The sequence below is a fragment of the Lipotes vexillifer genome, unplaced genomic scaffold (assembly GCF_000442215.2).
Source record: "Lipotes vexillifer unplaced genomic scaffold, Lipotes_vexillifer_v1.1 scaffold1492, whole genome shotgun sequence".
Lineage (NCBI taxonomy): Eukaryota > Metazoa > Chordata > Mammalia > Artiodactyla > Lipotidae > Lipotes > Lipotes vexillifer.
Genome location: NW_006769666.1, coordinates 300201 through 325621, shown reverse-complemented (window position 1 = coordinate 325621; position 25421 = coordinate 300201). Strand labels below are relative to the sequence as shown.

General features: G+C 42.7%; 1 protein-coding gene and 1 pseudogene across 3 annotated transcripts in view; both read right to left on the bottom strand.

Moving 5' to 3' along the window:
- The window catches only part of ATG16L1 (autophagy related 16 like 1), a 46066-nt gene that overhangs the window by 9096 nt on the left and 11549 nt on the right, over positions 1–25421 (bottom strand). For 2 of the 3 annotated variants that reach the window (XM_007445728.1, XM_007445729.1), the window contains 6 exons: positions 22308–22373; positions 19819–19905; positions 18098–18200; positions 15081–15186; positions 10401–10471; positions 9646–9717 (listed from right to left, as the gene is read on the bottom strand). In XM_007445728.1, coding sequence (XP_007445790.1) covers positions 9646–9717; positions 10401–10471; positions 15081–15186; positions 18098–18200; positions 19819–19905; positions 22308–22373 — 505 coding nt within the window. Of the gene's footprint in view, positions 1–9645; positions 9718–10400; positions 10472–15080; positions 15187–18097; positions 18201–19092; positions 19150–19818; positions 19906–22307; positions 22374–25421 lie in introns of all 3 variants that reach the window. The other variant, XM_007445727.1, reaches the window with a different exon arrangement.
- Positions 24724–25278, bottom strand: LOC103091408 (60S ribosomal protein L17 pseudogene; annotated as a pseudogene).

Sequence of the window (25421 nt, the reverse complement as noted above, 5' to 3'; positions counted from 1 at the left end):
TGCCCCGGTACACAGGCCTCTCACTGTGTGGCCTCTCCTGTTGCGGAGCACAGGCTCCAGACACGCAGGCTCAGCGGCCAGGGCTCACGGGCCCAGCCGCTCCACGGCATGTGGGATCTTCCCGGACCAGGGCACGAACCCGTATCCCCTGCATCGGCAGGTGGACTCTCAACCACCGCGCCACCAGGGAAGCCCTAAAAACTGATTTTTAAGTCATTTTAAGTGGATCAGATTTATTTTAAATTCTTTTACCCATTCGGTGTTTTTGAATTTATTCTTAATAGTTAATATTTAACTTCTAACACTACTTTAAGGCTTTTATCTTCCTCTTTAAGAGACAGGCATGGGTTTTGATGTCACAGCAGCCCTGAATGGGAAGGCTTAGAGCTCTCTTCCCTCAGGCTCTGCACAGGCTCCCTGGTGCTGCAGGGCAGACCTAAGGGCCACCCACCATGTAGTAGCTACCATTAACACCAACCAAAGACAAGTGACCTCAGAAAAATGCAGAACTTGATAAGGAGGTTTCTGAAATAAAAACCATCATCTGAAAGCAAGTCCTCACTGAGGTCACTTCTCCACACCAGCATTACAGACGTGAGCAGGATGGGTTCTTCAGCCCAGTTCCTCAGTTTTGCAGTAATCTTTTAGATTTTTTTTTTTTAATTTTTAAAAAAATTTATTTTATTTATTTATTTTTGGCTGTGCTGGGTCTTCGTTGCTGTACGCGGGCTTTCTCTAGTTGCGGAGAGTGGGGGCTACTCTTTGTTGCGGTGTGAGGGCTTCTCACTGTGGTGGATTCTCTTGTTGCAGAGCACGGGGTCTAGGCACCTGGGCTTCAGTAGTTGTGGCTCGAAGGCTCTAGAGCGCAGGCTCAGTATTTGTGGCACACGGGCTTAGTTGCTCTGCGGCACGTGGGATCTTCCCGGACCAGGGCTCGAACCCGTGTCCCCTGCATTGGCAGGCGGATTCTTAACCACTGCGCCACCAGGAAAGCCCCTACATTTTTAAGAGAGTCGAAAACATCCTGTAATGAAAGAAGTCCTCTAGAGTGGGCCCCTTTCAACAGGAGACTATTTCTAGGACACCTTTACTAAAAGGATTTAAAGCAAGCACTTGACCAGCCACTCCTGCATTCTGGTCTCACCCAACACCACCCACCTCAAGTTGAGGAGACAATGACCAGGGCTTGGACCCTGAGTTTCAGAACATGGATGCCCATCTATGTCCTCCAACATCCTCTGTAAATGAGGGTCTCGGTAGAAGCCAGAGCCTCCTAGACAGGGAGCCTACTTACATCCTGGGCCCTGGTAAGGGTTCATGCTGTTTCTGTGGGAATGGAGAACCTGTTAAAAGGGCCTCCTGAACTCCTTCACACATTTACCAAGTGATAGCACACAGCTGTGAGCAGACCAGAGGCCCTCTGAGCCAGCTGGTTCAGCAAAGGAGGCTATAGCCCTGGCATCAGCCCCTGGCTCGTCAGCACCCACAGCTCGGTGCTCCAGCACCCTCTCCAGTGAGACTCAGCCCACCTTTGCAAACCAGCTCACTTGAAAACAGTTACCAACATTATGACCTCTGTCATCCAGGTCTATCTCCGCCTCCAGGGCCTTCTTACTTCAGGCCTAAAAGCTGACGCTTACCTGTTGAGAACACTTCTACCAATTAAAAATGTCATCCCGTTAGGAACCAACATGGCAGAGTAGAAGGACGTGCTCTCACTCCCTCTTGTGAGAACACCAGAATCACAACTAGCTGCTGGACAATCAATGACAGAAAGACACTGGAACTCACCAAAAAAGGTACCCCACATCCAAATACAAAGGAGAAGCCACAATGAGACGGTAGGAGGGGAACAATCACAGTAAAATCAAATCCCATAACTGCTGGGGGGTGACTCACAGACTGGAGAACACATACCACAGAAGTCCACCCACTGGAGTGAAGGTTCTGAGCCCCACGTCAGGTTCCCAACTGGGGGTCCGGCAACGGGAGGAGGAATTCCTAGAGAATCAGACTTTGAAGGCTAGTGCGATTTGACTGCAGGACTTTGACAGGACTCGGGGAAACAGAGACCCACTCCTGGAGGGCACATACAAAGTAGTGTGTACACTGGGACCCAGGGGAAGGAGCAGTGACCCCAGGGGAGACTGAACCAGACCTACCTGCTAGAGTTGGAGGGTCTCCTGTAGAGGCGGGAGGTGGCTGTGGCTCACCGCGGGGACAAGGACAATGGCAGCAGAAGTTCTGGGAAGTACTCCTTGGCGTGAGCCTTCCCAGAGTCTGCTGTTAGCCCCACCAAAGAGCCCAGGTAGGCTCCAGTGCTGGGTCGCCTTAGGCCAAACAACCAACAGGGAGGGAACCCAGCCCCACCCATCAGCAGTCAAGAGGATTAAAGTTTTACTGAGCTCTGCCCACCAGGGTAACAGTCAGCTCTACCCACCACCAGTCCCTCCCATCAGGAAACTTGCACAAGCCTCTTAGATAGCCTCATCCACCAGAGGGCAGACAGCAGAAGCAAGAAGAACTACAATCCTGCAGCCTGTGGAACAAAAACCACATTCACAGAAAGACAGACAAGATGAAAAGGCAGAGGGCTATGTACCAGATGAAGGAACAAGATAAAACCCCAGAAAAACAATTAAATGAAGTGGAGATAGGCAACCTTCCAGAAAAAGAATTCAGAATAATGACAGTGAAGATGATCCAGGACCTCCAAAAAGAATGGAGGCAAAGATCAAGAAGATGCAAGAAGGGGCTTCCCTAGAGGCGCAGTGGTTGGGAGTCCGCCTGCCGACGCAGGGGACGCGGGTTTGTGACCCGGTCCGGGAAGATCCCACATGCCACGGGGCAGCTGGGCCCATGAGCCATGGCCGCTGAGCCTGTGCGTCTGGAGCCTGTGCTCCGCAATGGGAGAGGCCACAGCAGGGAAAAAAAAAAAAAAAAAAAAAAAAAAAAAAAAGAAGATTCAAGAAATGTTTAACAAAGACCTAGACGAATTAAAGAACAAACAGAGAATGAACAATACAATAACTGAAATGAAAACTACACTAGACGGAATCAACAGCAGAAGAACTGAGGCAGAAGAATGGTTAAGTGACCTGGAAGACAGAATGGTAGAATTCACTGTTGCAGAACAGAATCAAGAAAAAAGAATGAAAAGAAATGAAGGCAGCCTAAGAGACCTCTGGGACAACATTAAAAGCAAAACATTATTTAGCATTACAGGGGTCCCAGAAGGAGAAGAGAGAGAGAAAGGACCAGAGAAAATATCTGAAGAGACTATAGCTGAAAACTTCCCTAACATGGGAAAGGAAAGAGCCACCCAAGTCCAGGAAGCACAGAGTGCCAGGCAGGATAGACCCAAGGAGAAACACGCTGAGACACATAGTAATCAAACCGGCAAAAATTAAAGAAAAAGAAAAATTATTGAAAGCAGCAAGGGAAAAATGACAAACAACATACAAGTGAATTCCCATAATCTGCTGATTTCTCAGCAGAAACTCTACAAGCGAGAAGGGAGTAGCATGATATACTTAAAGTGATGAAAGGGAAGAACCTACAACCAAGGTTACGCTACCCAGCAAGGATCTCATTCAAATTCGATTGAGAAATCAAAAGCTTTACAGACAAGCAAAAGCTAAGAGAATTCAGCACCACCAAACCAGCTCTACAACAAATGCTAAAGGAACTTCTCTAAGTGGAAAACACAAGAGAAGAAAAGGACCTACAAAAACAAACCCCAAATGATTATGAAAATGGTCACAGGAACATACATATCGATAATTACCTTAAACGTGAATGGATTAAATGCTCCAACCAAAAGACACAGGCTTGCTGAATGGATACAAAAACAAGATCCATCTATATGCTGTCTACAAGAGACCCACTTCAGACCCAGGGACACATACAGACTGAAAGTGATGGGATGGAAAAGGATATTCCATGCAAATGGAAACCAAAAGAAAGCTGGAGTAGCAATACTCATATCAGATAAAATAGACTTTAAAATAAAGGATGTTACAAGAGACAAGGAAGGACACTACATATTGATCAAGAGATCAATCCAAGAAGAAGATATAACAATTATAAATATATATGCACCCAACATAGGAGCACCTCAATACATAAGGCAACTGCTAACAGCTATAAAAGAGGAAATCGACAGTAACGCAATAATAGCGGGGGACTTCAACACCTCACTTACATCAATGGACAGATCATCCAAAATGAAAATAAGTAAAGAAACAGAAGCTTTAAATGACACAATAGACCAGATAGATTTAATTGTTATTCATAGGATATTCCATCCAAAAACAGCAGATTACACTTTCTTCTCAAGTGCGCACGAACATTCTCCAGGATAGATCACATCTTGGGTCACAAATCAAGCCTCAGTAAATTTAAGAAGATTGAAATCATATCAAGCACCTTTTCTGACCACAATGCTATGAGATTAGAAATCAATTACAGGGGAAAAAATGTAAAATACACAAACACATGGAGGCTAAACAATACATTACTAAATAACCAAGAGATCACTGAAGAAATCAAAGAGGAAATCAAAATATACCTAGAGACAAATGACAATGAAAATACGACAATCCAAAACCTGTGGGATGCAGCAAAAGCAGTTCTAAGAGGGAAGTTTATAGCTATACAAGCCTACATCAAGAAACAAGAAAAATCTCAAAGAAACACTCTAACGTTACACCTAAAGGAACTAGAGAAAGAAGAACAAACAAAACCCAAAGTTAGCAGAAGGAAAGAAATCATAAAGATCAGAGCAGAAATAAATGAAATAGAAACAAAGAAAACAATAGCAAAGATCAATAAAACTAAAAGCTGGTTCTTTGAGAAGATAAACAAAATTGATAAACCATTAGCCAGACTCATCAAGAAAAGAGGGAGAGGACTCAAATCAATAAAATTAGAAATGAAAAAGGAGAAGTTACAGCAGACACCTCAGAAATACAAAGTATCCTAAGAGACTACTACAAGCAACTCTATGCCAATAAAATGGACAACATGGAAAAAATGGACAAATTCTTAGAAAGGTATAACCTGCCAAGACTGAAACAGGAAGAAATAGAAAATATGAACAGACCAATCACAAGTAATGAAATTGAAACTGTGATTAACAATCTTCCAACAAACAAAAGTCCAGGACCAGATGGCTTCACAGGTGAATTCTATCAAACATTCAGAGAAGAGCTAACACCCATCCTTCTCAAACTATTCCAAAAAATTGCAGAGGAAGGAACACTCCCATACTCATTCCATGAGGCCACCATCACCCTGATACCAAAACCAGACAAAGATATTACTAAAAAAGAAAATTATAGACCAATATCACTGATGAATAGAGATGCAAAAATCCTCAACAAAATACTAGCAAACAGAATACAACAACACATTAAAAGGATCATACACCATGATCAAGTGGGATTTATCCCAGGGATGCAAGGATTCTTCAATATACGTAAATCATTCAATGTGATAACCCCTATTAACAAACTGAAGAATAAAAACCCTATGATCATCTCAATAGATGCAGAAAAAGCTTTTGACAAAATTCAACACCCATTTATGATAAAAACTCTCCAGAAAGTAGGCATAGAGGGAACCTACCTTAACAGAATAAAGGCCCTATACGACAAACCCACAGCAAACATCATTCTCAATGGTGAAAAGCTGAAAGCATTTCCTCTAAGATCAGGAACAAGACAAGGACGTCCACCCTCACCACTATTATTCAACATAGTTTTGGAAGTCCTAGCCATGGCAATCAGAGAAGAGAAAGAAATAAAAGGAATACATACTGGAAAAGAAAAAGTAAAACTGTCACTGTTTGCAGATGACATGATACTATACATAGATAATCCTAAAGATGCCACCAGAAAACTACTAGAGCTAATCAATGAATTTGGTAAAGTTGCAGGATACAAAATTAATGTACAGAAATCTCTTGCATTCCTATACACTAATGATGAAAAATCTGAAAGAGAAATTAAGGAAACATTCCCATTTACCACTGCAACAAAAAGAATAAAATACCTAGGAATAAACCTACCTAGGGAGACAAAAGACCTGTATGCAGAAAACTATAAGACACTGATGAGAGAAATTAAAGATGATGCCAACAGATGGAGAGCTATACCATGTTCTTGGATTGGAAGAATCAATACTGTGAAAATGACTATACTACCCAAAGCAATCTACAGATTCAATGCAACCCCTATCAAATTACCAATGGCATTTTTTATGGAACTAGAACAAAAAAATCTTAAAATTTGTATGGAGACACAAAAGACCCCAAATAGCCAAAGCAGTCTTGAGGGAAAAAAACAGTGCTGGAGGAATGAGACTCCCTGACTTCAGACTATACTACAAAGCTACAGTAATCAAGACAATATGGTACTCGCACAAAAACAGAAACATAGATCAATGGAACAAGATAGAAAACCCAGAGATAAACCCACGCACCTATGGTCAACTGATCTATGACAAAGGAGGCAAAGATGTGCAATGGAAAAAAGAGAGTCTCTTCAATAAATGGTGCTGGGAAAACTGGACAGCTACGTGTAAAAGTATGAAATTAGAACACTCCCTAACACCATACACAAAAATAAACTCAAAATGGATTAGAGATCTAAATGTAAGACTGGTCACTATAAAACTCTTAAGAGGAAAACATAGGAAGAATACTCTTTGACATAAATCACAGCAAGATCTGTTTTGATCCACCTCCTAATGGAAATAAAAACAAAAATAAACAAATGGGACCTAATGAAACTTCAAAGCTTTTGCACAGCAAAGGAAAACATAAACAAGACGAAAAGACAACACTCAGAATGGGAGAAAATACTTGCAGACAAATCAATGGACAAAGGATTAATCTCCAAAATATATAAACAGCTCATGCAGCTCAATATTAAAAAAACAAACAACCCAATCCAAAAATGGACAGAAGACGACCTAAACAGACATTTCTCCAAAGACATACAGATGGCCAAGAAGCACATGAAAGGCTGCTCAGCATCACTAATCATTAGAGAAATGCAAATCAAAACTACAATGAGGTATCACCTCACACCAGTTAGAATGGGCATCATCAGAAAATCTACAAACAACGAACGCTGGAGAGGCTGTGGAGAAAAGGGGACCCTCCTGTACTGTTGGTGGGAATGTGAATTGATACAGCCACTATGGAGAACAGTATGGAGGTTCCTTAAAAAACTAAAAATAGAATTACCATATGATCAAGCAATCCCACTACTGTGCATATACCCAGAGAAAACCATAATTCAAAAAGACACATGGGGCTTCCCTGGTGGCGCAGTGGTTGAGAGTCCACTTGCCGATGCAGGGGACACAGGTTCGTACCCCGGTCCAGGAAGATCCCACATGCCGCAGAGCGGCTGGGCCTGTGAGCCATGGCCGTGAGAGGCCCGCGTACCGCAAAAAAAAAAAAAAAAAAAAGACACATGATGCACCCCAATGTTCACTGCAGCACTATTTACAATAGCCAGGTCATGGAAGCAACCTAAATGCCTGTCGACAGAAGAATGGATAAAGATGTGGTACAAATATATAATGGAATATTACTCAGCCATAAATGGGAATGAAACTGGGTCATTTGTAGAGACATGGATGGATCTAGAGACTGTCATACAGAGTGAAGTAAGTCAGAAAGAGAAAAACAAATATTGTATATTAACGCATATATATGGAAACTAGAAAAATGGTACAGATGAACTGGTTTGCAGGGCAGAAACTGAGACACAGACGTAGAGAACAAATGTATGGACACCAAGGGGGGATAGCGGTGGTGTGATTAATTGGGCGATTGGGACTGACATGTATACACTGATGTGTATAAAAGTGATGACTAATAAGGACCTGCTGTATAAAAAATAAAATTCAAAAATTAAAATAAAGAAATAAATAAAATAAAATAGAAAAAAAATATATCATCCCTCACTCAACTCCTTGCTTTACTACTCAAAGGGCCTAAAATGTAAGGAAGGCTGTATGTCATTCTTCACTAATTACACAGTTTTACTGTATCTCGGTCTAGAATAATCCAGGCCAACTGAACACAGGAAAGAGCACAGGACTCAATCCAAAGTCTCATCTTTCTATTTGTTAACTGTGTGACCACAGGCAATTCTGTGGGCTTAGCTCAGCCTCAGTTTCCCCATCCACCTACCTCCTGCATCCCCCTGAGGATTAAAAGCAGTAACATATGTAATATACCCGACTACTGGGTCAAACACAGAAACCACTCAGGTCAAAGCCCTTTTCCTTTAGGAAAAATAATGACTGCAGAAATATTCAACCCTGTCAAATTTCTGCTAGGATGGACTGTAACACTGCCAGGAGAACAGTCTAGGCTGTTACATGGAACTTTTCCCATGCTTACGGTGCAGGACTATAGGGCTTCAACTGAGAACTCATCAAGCATTTGAACAGATGTGTACTGTTGCTTAAGAGGAGTCCAGCCCTGCCAGCAGGCATCCACCTCCCTGTTCCTTCCTTGCAACAAGAACACCAGGCAGGCCCTTCAGCTTTCAGAAGAGAACATAATCTTTGTCATCCTCATATCTCATGCTTTGCACATGGATCCTCTTTCAACCAAGAATTAAGAATTACCACCCTTTAGGTATTAGCTAGCATCTAACACTGGCCATTTTCCACACAGCTCCTTCAAGAAAATGGAAAGCCCAAGTGATAAGTGAACTGTGTGTTTCTAACTATTCTTCTAGCTGCATCCCTGCACCATCGAATCAGACCAAACTACCTAATGGACCACTTCTATTGCAGCTCCCCACCTCCTGTAGATTTATCTTTATGAAGTCCATCTTAACATCATGCTCTCTGTTTTTCATGTGGGTTGACACACAAGTTTGTGTCAAGCTTTTTTTTGCAGGTAAAATGCCTACCAATGTCAAGTAAATCTGCCACCTTATCTTTCAGTAGCCTTTATTTAATGAGCTCATGTGAAGGTTGCTTCAAGCTTAAGGAGAAAAACATGTCTCTAAATTAAGCTATAGTCTTCTATTAGAACAAAAGTGATATAACCATATAATTTTTGTCTTTGTCTTGGAATCCAAGCGTCTTCTTGGTAGGTTTGGGTTCAGATGCAGATTTCATCAACATCTGATCCCACTGTTCTTGCTCTCCCATATACCTGTTTCCTGGCTTTGAGTTGTTTTCTCTCTAAGTGTACCCATATATACTTCTATAGCCTACTTTCCAGTTCTACTTTGTGAGGTGATTTAGTCTTGGGGTGCTTAAGAAACACAAATTATACTCTGGTGCTAAAACAGCTGAACATAAGCTAAAACTGACATCTACCAAAAAAATTTAGTTTTTATGAACAAGAGTGTCCCAAGTCTTTCATGGAAACGCAATGGTTTCCTATTGCAAATATTCTGCAACTGAATATTGGACAAAGTAAGAATGTAAAGTGGAAACATCAATTTTCCTAAGGAGGAAAGGAAAGGGCAGGGGCAATCAAGTATGAGTTTCAGGACAACATACAATTCTCCCTAATCAATCAACCTGCCATTTCCTACATCGTGTGACTGGTAAGCAACCACACGAAGTTTGGAGATTACATTAACTGTCCTCACTGGGTCTTACCCGTAACCGATAGTCATCCACAGTCCAGATGCGGCTTGCGAAATCATTTGACGCTGCTAAGAGGTAAGATCCCTACAGGAATAAAGGGGAGGAGAAGAAATGTTAGCCAAAACAGAAGAACTCAGTTCACATGATACAAATTCCCCGATGATCAAGTCCAAGGTTTAGATGCCTATAACTATACACCTGAGCCGAATACCGCTATAACCAGTATTCTGTTAATTTATCAATCCCCCTTAAGTTCAGACCTTTCTCCCGAGCCTGCTCAACCTCACCTGTAGGCTGTAGATACCTCCAGCTCAAAATGGAATTCCTCCTCCTGTGTTCACTCCTCACCACCTCCCACCTTCAGTAACAGCAAGTACTAATTCTCTGCACCTGTCCAAGTCCAAGAGCTCAGAACCACCGACTCTCCCCAGCCACACCTCCCAACTGCCCCCGTTGTAGACCTGCTTGTCTCTGGCGCTTCTCGCTAGACCCTCTCCTCTCCACCTGCACTGCCTTGGCCCAAACCGGGGGCCTTTATCAAGTCTGGCGACTGCCTTGCTGGAGTATCCCAGACCTGTCTCCCCTACCCAGTCTTCAACACGGTCGTGATCAGCACAGAATTTATAATCTACCTACATCCTTCTCTAACATTAAGACAGAAAATAGCAGAGAAACCAGATAAGTTTTTAAATTTCAAGAACCAGATGTTTCCAATTGTTTCTAAAAACCTCTAAACTCACCCATTTCCATGGATATTAGATACTTACAGCACTATCAAATTCAATGCTTGTAATTCCTGCATTACTGCCGGATAGGGAACCCTTGAACTCACATTTGTCTGCATAAAAACAAAGATTAAGAAAGGAAGGTAAAAAAAAAAAAAGATGGCAAATCCAACGTATCAATTAAAATGAGGCACTTGAAACACAATGGAAGCCAATTACATGGTCAAAAACAGCTTTCCTGCATCTTTACAGAATCAAGTAGGAGGACAAATGGAATAATGAGACCAAAATATCTGGCTGGTCAGTTCCAAGAGCAATGAATGTACAAGTGGGTGCAGAGCCCAGCATTTTCCTGTGGGTTCTTACGCTGTTCTTTTCAAGAAATTCAGTGTCATCAATTTCCTTTACAGAAGATAAGTGCAGGAATTTAAAACCATGTCAGTTGACCCTAGAGACCGAGTTTGTTATTTCTCAGTAAAATTTTCTACTTTCCATAAATACATCTTTGGGTTTGATCAATATTTGCCGACTTAACTATCACTTTAGTAGAACCTGACCATTAGAATTTCAGAACCCAAGTACGAAAAGAAATTCCTACTTACATAAACTGGCTGGTCCTCAGAATTCCACTAAAGCTAGTTTGGACTTTCGGTCATCTCTCTGTTCACTCTATATACGTGAGCCTAAGGTTCTGGCAATCCAATCGCCTGCCAGTGCTCCCCCCTCCTGCTGCTGACTCTCTTCCACCAAGAGGCCAGTCCGTATACCCCCCCCACCCCCCCACCCCGCTCTGTTTTCAAACAGCTTTGGCCACCCACAACGAAACTTTAAAGATGAGTGTGAGTCTCAATGATGATGTGATTCAGTTTCCTTTTTAAAGGGTATTTTTTTTTTCCTCTAAGAGTTTTATTTATTTTTTTACATCTTCATTGGAGTATAATTGCTTTACTATGGTGTGTTAGTTTCTGCTTTATAACAAAGTGAATCAGTTATACATATACATATGTTCCCATATCTCTTCCCTCTTGTGTCTCCCTCCCTCCCACCCTCCCTATCCCACCCCTCCAGGCGGTCACAAAGCACCGAGCTGATCGCCCTGTGCTATGCGGCTGCTTCCCACTAGCTATCTACCTTACGTTTGGTAGTGTATATATGTCCATGCCTCTCTCTCACTTTGTCACAGCTTACCCTTCTCCCTCCCCATATCCTCAAGTCCATTCTCTAGTAGGTCTGTGTCTTTATTCCTGTCTTACCCCTAAGTTCTTCACGACATTATTTTTTTCTTAAATTCCATATATATGTGTTAGCATACGGTATTGGTCTTTCTATTTCTGACTTACTTCACTCTGTATGACAGACTCTAGGTCCATCCCCCTCATTACAAGTAGCTCAATTTCGTTTCTTTTTATGGCTGAGTAATATTCCATTGTATATATGTACCACATCTTTATTCACTCATCCGATGATGGACACTTAGGTTGTTTCCATCTCCTGGCTATTGTAAATAGAGCTGCAATGAACATTTTGGTACATGACTCTTTTAAAGGATATCTTAAGGATAACCTATATAGATAAGCCAGGAAAACAATTAGGGAATCATTCAAATCAAACTCATAAAATAGGAGCACAGAATAGTATACATTTCAATTAACAGCCTTTTCTCTTACGACTTCTAGATGCTAATAATAATGATATAAATACTGGTTTGGGGACTTCCCTGGTGGTCCAGTGGTTAACACTCCACGCTCCCAATGCAGGGGCCCGGGTTTGATCCCTGGTCAGGGAACTAGATCCCTCATGCCGCAGCTAAGAGTTCGCATGCCACAGCGAAGATTCCATGTACCACAACCAAGACCCAGCTCAGCCAAACAAACAAACAAACTTATATATATATATAAAATACTGGTTTGGAGCTGTCAGATACATTTAGGGCCAGGACTATTAACCTGGTGGATGAACCCCTGAATTAATTTGCAAAATATGGCACATTTAATGCCTTTCCCTGGATCCTAGTTTTCATTAGATTTTCACAAGTCAAAAAAAGGCCAACACCTAATTTAGGACTTTATTTAGATTAGATCTTTATAGACAAAAATATTACTGCAAATTCTAAAAGATATCTCTTTGGCTTATGCCTAAAACACTGGTCTATTTGTTTGGCAGGTGACAAAGTGCCAAAATGTAAGAAATGATCAGTAAGTGCTAGTCTACACAAGAGATTGATCTGAGAAGACCGAAGATCTTATTCAAATCTCTTTTATTTAGAAGGCACTAGGGAGACTATGTCATGAGTACTTATATAATTCCCAGCAGAGCTGCTGCTTTTGACAGAATAAGCAAAGACAGGTAGGTGTTCCTACTGGACGCAAAGTGGTGGAAGGGTAGAAAAGAGGACCCCCGAACTACTTTATAAGAGGCCTCTTGCACTTGGTCTCTTCCAAGACTCAGTAAATATCAGCCAAGGGGGAAAAATTATAGGCCAGGTAAGCCATTTGTGAAGGAAAGATCCTGTAATTAGTTAGGACACGACTGATATTTGTTCCTGAAAACTATAAAAAATGCTGCCAGACACTATGTTATTTCTGCAGACCTAGTAGAAATTTTTCATTTTATTAACACAGATTATGTCAGCATTAATTTTGGTTAGTGTTTACTTCCTCTTTAGCAGCAAAAAAGTAACACTATTACTAATCCCTGGTATCTTTAATTTTCTTATAGGTGTTTTTACTGACCAAGGAGTAAAACAAAAGTATTTCTAGTGCTGTCTGTATTTAATTGCAAGGCATAATCAAAAGACTATCTGTGTAGATTTTTATCACAAAATCTGTATTCTTTTTTAAAAATTAATTAATTAGTTAATTTTTGGCTGCATTGGGTCTTCGCTGCTGCATGTGGGCCTTCTCTAGCTCTGGCGAGCAGGCGCTACTCTTCGTTGCGGTGCGCAGGCTTCTCATTGCGGTAGCTCCTCTTGACGCGGAGCACGGGCTCTAGGCGCAGAGGCTCAGTAGTTGTGGTGCACGGTCTTAGTTGCTCCGCAGTGTGTGGGATCTTCCTGGACCAGGGCTTGAACCCGTGTCCCTGGCATTGGCAGGCAGACTCTTAACCACTGTGCCACCAGGGAAGCCCAAAATTTCTATTCTTATGATATGGTTTTATTATTGTTTTGTAAGTTTCAGCAATTACCATTCATAAGGTGTTTCTGGGTAAAACACAAATTTTGATGGGTTTCAAATAGCTCTAACTGCCAGGGATTTAAGTACTGAGTCATTTTCATGAAAATCAAAGGCCAGGGTAGACAAATTGGATGCTTTATATGACAACGTGTTCCAGCAAAGGGATCAGTAGATTGCTCTCGCTCTAAATACATCAGCAGTAGTAACACAGGGACTTCCCTGTGAAGCCCGTGCTCTGCAACAAGAGAAGCCACCGCAATGACAAGCCCGCACACCGCAACAAAGAGTAGCCCCCGCTCTCCACAACTAGAGAAAGCCCGTGCGCAGCAGCGAAGACCCAAAGCAGCCAAAAATCAATCAATCAATCAATTTATATATATAAAAAAGTAGTAGTAACACACATGCTTCTTCAGCAGGTCTATAGCTCAGAGGAGGCTGTTTTGGAAAAAGCAAGGCATCTACAGTCTTAACACTCAAGCTCAGGTCCCAGGTTCAACGACTCCCTGTCCACATAAATCAACCATGTAAATCAAGTACTGTCTCTGAGTTTTCATCTGTCAAACAGGGGTGATACCCACCTAACGGCACAGGGCTATTGTGAGGATCAGAGGAAATAAAGTAGAGAAAGGTATGATGGTGCTATTTATTGTTGGGAGAGTGAGCATGTATGTGCTGCAAGTATGGAAACCGGACAAAGTGGTTCCTATAAAACCCTTCAGTCTATTCTTTGACCTTGCCTTACTATTATTATTTTTTGGCTGTGCTGTGGGATCTTGGTTCCCTGACCAGGGAATGAACTCGGGCCCTTGGCAGTGAAAGCCAGGAGTCCTAACCCCTGGACTTCCAGGGGAATTCCCTGACCTTGCCTTACTAAATATACATGTATATTTAACTGAATATCAAAATGTTGAAAGTGGGCTATGCCCATGTTCAGAATTCTGGGAGAGGATTTCACTAACTCTCATTTCCTGTTTTAATGTCATCCCATTTTGAGTACTCTGAGGTCATTCCTGAAACAATGTCTAATCAAAGAGACTTCAATCTTGATTTTAGAATCCTTGTCCAATAACCTATTTGTAAAATACATTTTCCTAGATGATACACCCCTCTGTTTATTCTCAAGCTCAGATATGATGTCAGTCATTTTTTGCTAGGCTATGGCCAGTGGCATTATTAAATGCATAAACCACAGCTGGATGTGTAATTTAATTGTAGAGCCATGACTATAACATTTTTTATTTTCCTTCTAAAACCTGTACTATCTTGGAAGATCCCCTGGTCAGTACGTATTTGAGAAAACACAAACACTAACGTATCTGTAACTCAACAGCATTCTCTAGTCTACTTGGAAACCCAGAGCAAACATCTACTTGGCTGTATCAGCTGTAAAGGATAACTGAGAGGGTAATAATGCTTTGGTCAGATGACTCCTCACACAAAATACTGTATGTTTCAAGAAGATGAACAATTCAAAGACTGCGTGAAAGCAAGGCCAACCAGATGTCACCAACACAGCTTCTTTCTGTTTCTCACTCCAGCGAGATCTCACCTCCGAACACTTCCCAGAGCTTCACCCTCCGATCCATGCCTCCCGTGGCCAGGAGCCGGGAACCCGGGCTGAACTGCACAGCATTGACCTCCCCATCATGAGCGTCCTGCAAGACAAGTGCCCTGTTTCAAACCCAACCCCTGTCATTCTCAAGAAGAAAGGGCCCAATACTGATGAACACTCTGGACCCCTAACCAAAGGTTAAACACCTGTCATTAAAGAGGGGACCCAATCACAAACTTGGGTTCCTAGCCCAGGGTCTCCTGATTCTATTATCATTAAATTCTTATAGTTACAGTTCTTTTGTTTTAAACGCAGTGCAACCTTCTTAAAAAGCATTCAAAATCTGTGTAAACTAATTGCCTAAAGTTTGTCTTTGCATTAATTTTCCTTCTTCTAAGAATAATGTAATTTCAATCTATACTGTACTATGATCTTAAGAGCTTAAAAGTAAGCCTATGGTTAACTGCCTCTTCTGGCCCAGACTGCACTAATACCACATGTTAAACTACGTATCAAATTAAGGTATAGCATGGCTTCTCGTGACTTTAAAAAAAGAAGGCTTTTCTTTTTTTAAAAAGTCTTTCTTTTGGTCTCCCTAATACGAATACATCCTGATATGAGTAGATGCCGGTCCTACTGCCACCCATCAGTGTTAGAGTAGAATCCCAGGTAGTTCTTTCCGGAAACAACACGGCACTACGTGTACTAGCAGTGAGGCCTCCGCCAAGTTCCTTCACTTCCCAAAGCCTCAGTTTTCTCATCTATGAAAATGGACTTCTGCAGGTTTTGTGAGCTAGGAATGTGCCCGACCACGACTCAGCCTTTGACAAAAGGAGCAGGTGTTATTTTGGCAGAACCTACATTCTTCACAGGGAGATGTCTGAGAATGGCATCCACGTTGGAACACATGATCTGAAAAGGTGGTGGCATTTGTGTTCAAGATGAGAAAGGAAACCAAATAAAAAGCACCCCATCCCAGAATGGGAAGAGGGAACACCAGACATGACTATAACCTCCTCTCTTAGGAGACCTGGATACTGAAATATTTATGAATGAAATACTATGAGATTTGCTTTAAGTTGCTCCAGCAAAAGTGTGGGCGTGGGGTGGGGGGCAAATAAGATTGGCAAACGTGACTGACTGAAGCCGCCTGACAGGAGGATGTCTGGGAAGTTCTCTTACTCTCTACTTCTGCTTATATTTGAAAATTTCCATAATCAAAAGCCAGGGGAGGGGGACCCTGCAATACATGAATTATAAATACTAGATCCTTAAACCTGTCATCAATCACTTGCCTAAAAGGTCATTTTGGGAATACAAAATCTGATCTTCCCATTTGCTTGGGACTGAAAAAAGTGCCTGAAGTATTGAGAATGTGACTCATGGACTGGAATATAAACATGATTTATTATTCCTTTGCTTCATCTGCTTTCTCTCCACCCTCTCGTGTCCCAGTGCTGAAAAGCTGTCTGACAGGGGATCAAACTTTTTACCTCCACACAATTCCGTTTTCTTTGTAATGATACCTTTCTACTTCAGAGGTCTCAGATTGAAAACTTGAGATCACGCACCATCACAACCATGGCTGCCTCTCATCAATCTCCTGTGCGGCCGGTTCTGTTGGACGCTTGTCAGCTGTGCACTGCTCACTCTCAGAGACACACACTGACAGAATCCCCAATTATCAGCTGCTCCATTGCCCCATACACATGACTTAAATGTGACAGGAGGGAAAAAATGGGCTGCTGGGAGTTGAGGGCAGGGAAGGCAATGTGACGTTAAGTGCAATCAGACCTTTTACCAATCATCATTGACCTCCGAGGTGCCCAGGCCTGTTAGAGAATCACAGGAGTGGAGTGGGAAGGGGCTTTAATGGTCCCCCGTCCAACTCTTCACCCACAGCAGGACTCTCTTTACAACGACCGAGGTGGCTAATCGCTCAGCCAGTTCACCGTATGGAAATAACTATTAAAGTTCCTCTTTATGCCCGGAACTGAAAGCTCCCCCCATATAAACTCCATCCCATTGTTTTTGGGGTTTTCTTTGCGGTACGGGGGCCTCTCACTGTTGTGGCCTCTCCTGCTGTGGAGCACAGGCTCCGGACGCGCAGGCTCAGCGGCCATGGCTCACGGGCCCAGCTGCTCCGCGGCATGTGGGATCCTCCCGGACCAGGGCACAAACCTGCGTCCCCTGCATCGGCAGGCGGACTCTCAACCACTGCGCCACCAGGGAAGCCCCATCCCATTTTTACAGCGAGCCTCTCTCTCCCCGAACGTCAGCTTCTCCAACTCACCCCTCGCAACACAAGAGTTAACCCAACTATCTGGGCTTTGCTCTATTCTTCCATCCCCCACCCCATTTGCTAGCCCTGAGCCAGGGACTCTACAATCCCCCAGGCCGGTTGCATGTCCGCTCAATTACCCCAGCCAGGATCCAGATTATTCTTTAGTACTAGGACCCAGCTCCACACTCCAGCTGACAGCCGTGGTATCACAGTGGCTTCTGCCCAGGAGTATCTCCGGCTTCCAACTATGTGCTCCTAATGGTCAGAAGTCACATGGACCTGAGTATAATTTGTGAAGCCAAGAGCTGCTCTACTGACCTTCCAAAACAGACCACTGACTAGAAACTCTAAATTGGAGCCAACTGGTGACAACAGTTGCATGAATTATTCTCTAATTCCTCACCATACCAAATTAGCTCTCCCCTTGCCCCACCCCCTCATGCTACCCATCCTCTCAGCCAGTCCTACATTAGAGGGTGGCTGCAAATAAATTCTGTTCTCTGAAGAGCGGCAAAATACACTAATTTTACTTACCTTATCAAAGCAATTTTGCTTTGCTTATCAAAATATAATCAATCCTTTCTATCAGACAGCCAACAGGTTGTCTGATAGAAAGTTCCATATGAATAAAACAATAATAGAAAGCTTAGCTGCAGCAGGAGAAAGGGTCTTTTGTCAGGCTCTGTTTCTTCATGAAGCTTGGTGGGCTGTGGGGATAAATCATACTTACGAAGACACACATTGCAGTCGTTGGCACCCTCACTTCTCTACTAGAGCCAGGATGAGTATCCACGTTATCCTGGGGAACTGGAAAGGAAGACACAGAGCGCCTCCTAAGAAGTAACATAAAGGAAAACATCAGGATGGCACAGGCTTACTGTCCACCAAACTCTCAGAAGGGATTCAAAGACATCTTTTATCAATGGCTTCCTTCCCCTTCTAGACCCTCCAAATCACAGAACGATTCCCCACATCAGAAGCAACCTCACTCAGTGACAACTGGAAAGACAGCCAGCACTTACCTGTACTCTCCTTTTCGCTAACTCATGGACTCCAAAACAACACTGAAAAGCAATCCTGAACAACTGCTGCCCCCGTCAATAAACAGCTACAAATGTTCTCAACTTAATGTAACCGCTAGCTCAGAGGGAGCTCGTTGGTATTTTCGTAAAACTATTTTAAGATGATTCCTATGCCTGGTTACAATCATCCTCAGCGTACACTTGTGGTCAAGGTGGAGCTGAACACATGCCAAAAGAAAGAGCGACCAGGCCTTGATTACTGTACAGAGCTCAGCCTATTGGCCCGTCTCAGAGGGCTGACAGCATTCCTAGGAGCATGCAAAGCGTCCTGGTTATTAGCACATGTACACGTGATGATTGGTATAGTGAAGCAGTGATCAGCATAATTATCAACGACCCACACTTGCATGCTGGGCTAAGAGAGGATAATATTTTCACCTGGCAGCATCAGAAGAGTGATGTCCCAAAAGGGGAGACTCGGACAGACTAAAGGGTAAGGCCAGAGACCAGCGCGCAGCGAGATTAAGAAAAAGGAAGTTGAGGAAAAAAGGAAGAAGCTAAATGAAAAGCTGAAATTAAGGCACCTGTATTCTCTGCACTGAAGTTCTGGCGCACGTTTAAAAAACGACAACAAATCATGTACATGTACTCAGGTATATTTATACACATATTAACAAGGAAAGGTGAAGGTTTTCTAACCTACCCAAAGATATTAGTGATAGAATCCAGAAGGCCTCCAGCAGGCTGCGAGAGTCGCTTACTAAAGAGGAGGGGAGGATAGGTTTAAACCTTAGAAACATTTTGCCCAAATAATCAGTCAAAAACAGTCCACAAAAGTACCTGGGAGTGTGCTTCCCAATGAGTTCCCAAACCCCAGCCGAGAACCCCTCACAGTACTGAACCACCAGAAAGCACTGGGAAGGTAGGAGGGAAAACCCAGCCTTGAAGTTTCAAAAGAAATACGGTTCCCTAGCACTAAATTAACTTCCCTGGAAATAATGCTTCAGACGATGAACTGTCTAAGTGACCTAACAACAACTTCTAGTGGTTAATGACCAATCTCATTCTTTTCATCCTGTTTTGGCAAATTAAAAAAAGAAAAGAAAAAAAATCCTGGAGCCCTAGTAAGAATTGAGCAGTATGATCTAAACAATCACCCTGCCTAACAAGGTCCATCTTTCAGAAAGCCACTACACTTTTTCTGCTTCTCTTCACAGCTGGTGGTGGCACTAAGGGATGGCTAGCCTCCTATTAAGAAGAGGTGACCCAAGAAAGACGGAGACACCCTGGAGCCCGCGAGCCCCATGGCTGAGCGAGCGGGGCTGCACGTTCCAGCTGGGGGCGCCGCACTGTTCCCTGGCCCCGCCCACAAGCATGCTGCCGGGCTGCTGCTCGAGCTCTCCGACCCTGGCACAGCCCGTCTACTCACGCAGCTGCTCTGCTGACGGCCCGCACCGGAGAGGCCTCCTCAGCGTGATCGGAGGTTTCATCCACAAGGACTTCAATGTCATCATCCCTGGAAAGAAAGGCAAGAGGCTGAGTCTTTGATGCTGCTGAACAGGAGCTTTGTGATGAGTCTGTTCTACAAAGGCCGACACCAACACCATTTCCTAATCACACATGGCCTGTGTGACTTGGCTGTGACAGAGGCAGTCAAGGCTTCTCTGGAGAAAAAGGAGCTGCCATCTGAGCAATAGTGAAGAAACAATCTGTTCAAGTCAAATCCAGAATTCCAACTGAAAATAACTTTAGAAATGAGCTTTTGCTCTTTTTATGTCTAAACACAGTGCCCACTTGGAAAGCAATGACATAATGGCTTATTAAGCCTATAATCACATAACCAGCACTAAAGTGGATTTTTCTCATCAGAAGTCTGGTTTGTAGCTAAAGGGCTCCCGCATGCCAACTGGACTGCAGCACTCACTAAGAAACAGTTCCCATGAGAGGGGCTGAATAACATAGAGGATAGCTAGGGGCAGCTATGGTGCACAAGAAAATGCCAGGATAGGGAGAAGATCCAAGTCAATAAGGAAATGGACTGCTGAAAGGGCAATGAAGTCAACGGGTACCTAAACAACCCAGTTCTAAATATTACTGTAATAGTAAAAGACAGGAAAGCAAAATCTAAACATAATTCATTTTTGATTCTGGATATTTGAGGCTTATGTTTAAGCATAACTCTGGGTATTTGCTGTTTCTGACATTTTAGAGAGTCCATTATATTACACATGAGATAATCAAGTCACAGGACCATGCTCCTTTGCTGGTGTTTATCCCACCGGATGCAAAGCTCCTCTGGAATTCCCCTTCCTCCCCGTTTTCCTGGTTGCGGGGAAGGCAAGTTAATTATTTTGGTCTTAATGACCTCCTACCGAGTTGCGATCTTCATGGAGAAGTAAAATAATAAAATCTAACCCAAGACTTTATTACCAAATGTTTGGATTCATAAGAACTTGAGAGATTTTTCCATGATTAATTATCTGGATTATGTAAATATATACTTCAGAGCTTGTTACCAAGCAACTTAAACCAAGTTCAGGTAAATTTATTTTCCTTGGCTATTGATTCTAGGGTCCCGTGTAACTGAACCCAGACTTGGCCAGGATTAGAGGAGGACGAAGGCGGGCCTGAAGACAGAGAACAGGCTGGGCTTTCTTCTCTTCTCAGCTGTGGTCTGCGGGTCACGTGTGTCCGCACAAGGGTAACAACAGAACAGCAGACATGGCAAGAGTAACAAACGTGAGCTGAGCCTATGTAAAATGGTTTGTTTAAGATAGAGTTGTATAGTTATAAAGGTACCTGGAACAGTGCAAAGGCCCAGGACCACGAGAAAATACCAGCATCTGGTAACGCGTTATCAAAACCTTTCAGAGGTCCTTTCACCTAGAAACTCTACTTGTAGGAAAGAACAGAGATTAAGAACAGGCCTTTACAGTCAGACACCCTTAGGTTTCCACCCTGTCTCTGCCATTTCCTTTGTGATTTGAGGCAAGATGCTGGACCTTTCTACACCTAGTCACCTGTTTATGCTGGCCAATAAGAGGCAGACAAATGATGCTTTTATAAGCTGTTATTTTTAAGGAACCAAATCTCATTTCCAGGTCAACTATTTCGCTACTTTGTAGCTTTGGGCAAATACACCCGAGATTCATTTTCTACATGTGAAGAGTATAGAAATTATGCACATATGCTACATCTAAAGCAAAGGCTTGGTATGACATTTGTTTTCTTATAAATCAAGACCTTTGTCTGGCAGATGACTCCTGAGTGAATTTAAACCACTCCCCTCCATTTATAAGGAAGCAAGCAACATTTAAAACAATAGAAGATCATAACTCTAATACTACATTCCAGAATCTATTTCAACGAGGGAGAAGACCCCACATCCTGAACCAGAGCAAAGGGAATTTTAGTCACTAAAATACCCACTGCTCTGAAAACATAGCTTCAAATCTCAGGGAAGACCCTCCACCCAATTCCAGATTAGGAAAAACTCCATATTGACTCAATTGCTTTTGTTCCAGGAAATCCCAGTTTTTACTTAGGCTTCAAAGGTTTGCCCAAGCTCCACTTGAAGCCACAAACCAAGAAGAGAGCAAGAGACAGAACCCCAGCCCAGCATCACACTGCAACAGCTCCAACCAAAGGCAGAAAACAGGTCGGTCTCAACAGGAAAACAGCAAGGCTGTCACTGGTTAAGGGTGGAGGAAGTCAGAATTCACACTCACAGCTAATGAGTATAAACTGGAACAACCTTCTGGAAGGTAATGGGTGGTTTTTATTTGCTGCCCTAAGTCTTTTAGTTTTCCTTCTACATTTTGTAAAATGGTTTTATAGAAACAGAATATTATGAGGCTATTTCAAAACAGCAAATCAAATTACTACGAGCATAGTTTTGATTTGCACATCTCTACTCACTGCTCAGCTGGGAGAGGTTCCTTTGCTGCTTCTGCGAGCTCCTTCTGCAGCCGGGCTTGCCGCCTCCTATTAAAAAAAAAAAAAAAAAGCCCACTATTTATGTCTACTTAAAGAAAGCATGGCGTTTGGGGTCTCAAAAAACTACTAGTAACACATTTGAATATTCAATGCACTTAAAGTAACAACTACCCTGGACAAAGATACCCAAAGTCCCAAATCCACAACTGTAACTTCAGCAAGGATCCTATTATAATGGATTTCAGAGCAAAGCCCTAGAAGGGATTAGGGAGAGCAGTGAACCAGCAAGGGAGAAGCCTGCCTGTGGGGACCCAGGGCCTCTCAGGACAGAAACATGCATCAGGTTTATCCAGGAGACTTAGTTTTCTGAAGTAAACAGTCTCACACTAACATATCAAGAGCATGAATAATAATAAAAATTTACTTGTACCTGGCATGGTTTTATTATTTTACAGAATTTAACTCATTTAACACTTATAACAAACTTTTTGAGGTTAAGTACTGTGATTCCCATTTTATAGACGAGGAAACTGAGGTATAGTGAGATTCTTGAGTCATCAAAATGTACAAGGCTTCAGTTTACTAGGGCTGGACATGCAAGTCCTGGCTGCAGCAAAATTTTAATGTGGTCAGCAGTCACTTCCACTCTCTCCCCTCTCAGAACCATTTTTGTCTTTCCTTCCCAAGTCCTCAATTCAGGAGCTTCCTAACCTTTAAACCTTGGCCTCCCTCTCTTTTCCACGGCAAGTTCACCTCTATCTGTCATTTTTGCCCTCGCTGTGGAGGACCCCCAACCCAGAACTCTAGCACTGCTACTGAGCTCAGGTCAAGAGTTCTGCTGGAATTTTTAAAAATTTTTCTAAATTAAAAAACAACTTTTCTAAGTTTTGTAAAAAGTTTCTACCATAGTGATAATTCTCAAAATAGGGCAAAGTCCTGTAGGTGGCACATCAGAATCTGGGATGGGATGAGGCTCTAGCTTGAAAAAGTGCCTTACACTCTTAATCTTATACCTTGAAGATGAAGAGTCAGTTTTACAGGACAAGTGACAAAAATTACAGGTTAACAAATTTTTCTTAGCTGGAATAGATGACCTATAAACTGTCTTTGAGGGGAAAGCAGAATACCGGTGCGGGGTGTGTAACACTCCTCTAAAGGAAAGGCACCTGTCTGCAAGGAGAGGGTAAAGGACAGAGCTGGAGTCACGGGGAGAAAAAAACACCCGCAGCCCAGGCTTCATTACAACAGCGGAAACGTCCTTCTTTAATGCTGACAGCTTCTTACACAGCAGCCACCATGCCTGCCTGTGGGGACACACCCCAGCCTTGCAGAGGCGGAACACAAGCAGCTATTTCAAAAAACAGCGCTCCACTATGACCTAGGTAAACAGAAGCTGCTCGGAGAGGAAGGACATCTAATCTGGGAAACTGGCAGGAAGGGGGAAGGCTTCTAAGGAGGAGGAACTAGTTGAGTCAAGTAACGAAAAGAACCCCCAGGTCCCACACGTGCAATCAGATGGTAATACGTGCAATGGTATAGTCCTAGGAAGAACATTCCAAAGGACAGAACAAGGGCAGGTATGTAATGTGCCTCACTCCCCATTTTCACTAGAAAGTTTGGGTTGTTCTTGTCCACGGTGATGATCAAGGGCTCTCCCTCTGCAGAACCACACGCCTGCCCACTTCTCCCTCAGGCAGGCTCTCAGCCCAAAGCCTAACAACTTCCACGGAACCCCGGTGTCCTTACCACCCCTAAGCTCCCTAAGAGCTCCACATATAAGCCACGCAATTTTACTTAAACATGAAACAGAAAGAATATAAGGACAGCTCGCTTTTTCTTAATACAAACTTAAGACGTATATATTTTGAAAAGACTTTGCAAAATCCCACTGTATGAAAATATCACAATTTCTCTCCCCACCAAAGGATATACCACTTCTAATTTCTCACTACTGTGAATAATGGACTATCACAAAATCGTACTTGTGAACAAACCTCATCACTCAGGATAAAGGCCAACAAGTGGGAACCATTTTCAGGTGCCTGCCATCCCCAGGGCCCTCCAGGGGTTAGAGAAACAGCCTTCACAACAGCAATGTGAGGGGCCCGTCCCACCTTCCTCCCAACAATCCTTTTTACCAGATTCACTGAGCTCGTCCACTTCTTTTATGAACTATCTATGCTTTACATCCCTCTGTCTGAATGCTCACCTGTTCCTTACTGACTCTATACTAAGGATATATATTTTATAATAGCATAGCCTATTTGCTTGTTTTATAGTGTTCTTCGATGTTAAGAAACCTACAATTTTTATACAGTCCATTCTTTATTTCCATTTCTTTTTTTTTTTTGGTGTTTTTTTTTTTTTTACTTTTATTTGCATTTATTTTTTGCAGCATTTATTCCTGGGCCATAAGTTTTTGTTTCTTCAGGTTCTTATAGTATATCTGTTTCTTCTGGGCAACCTCCCCTTCTGGTTTGGGAACAATCTATTCTTTTTCAGTAAGGATCATCTCAATGTGGCAGGGAGAGCTCACGTATGGGTTGATCCGACCATGAGCTCTCTAAGTCCTGCACAGCATCTTGTGGGCTTTGTTCACCTGGATGTGCTCAATGACCAGAGAATCTACATTGAAGCCCTTAAGTTCAGCATTACTCTCTGCATTTTTGAGCATGTGCAGTAAAAATTCAACACTCTTTTTGGGCCACCAACCCTGTGTCCAGCCCCACTGTTTGGCCTGGGCACACCTACCAACTCCATCACCGTAACGACAGAACGACACACGTTGCTTCTTTAAAGTGACATCCTTCAGATACTTGGTGGTTTTTCGGATATGCATATCCTTAATGGCCTGGGCAGTTTCACAAGTGTTCTTAAAGTGAACATGAAGATTTGAACCTCTTGACTTGCATGATTTTGTGGGGTTTTCTGGGTCAAGTGAATAGCGAACCATTTTTAGAGGTCACCTCAGGCCGCTTACTGGAAAAGCTACCATTACTTTTAATGTTTAGAAAGTCCTCCAATACTATTTAGGAATTTTTCATAAAACAAACAGCAGAGAGTAACATTTTTTTTTTTTTTTTTTTTTTTTTTTTG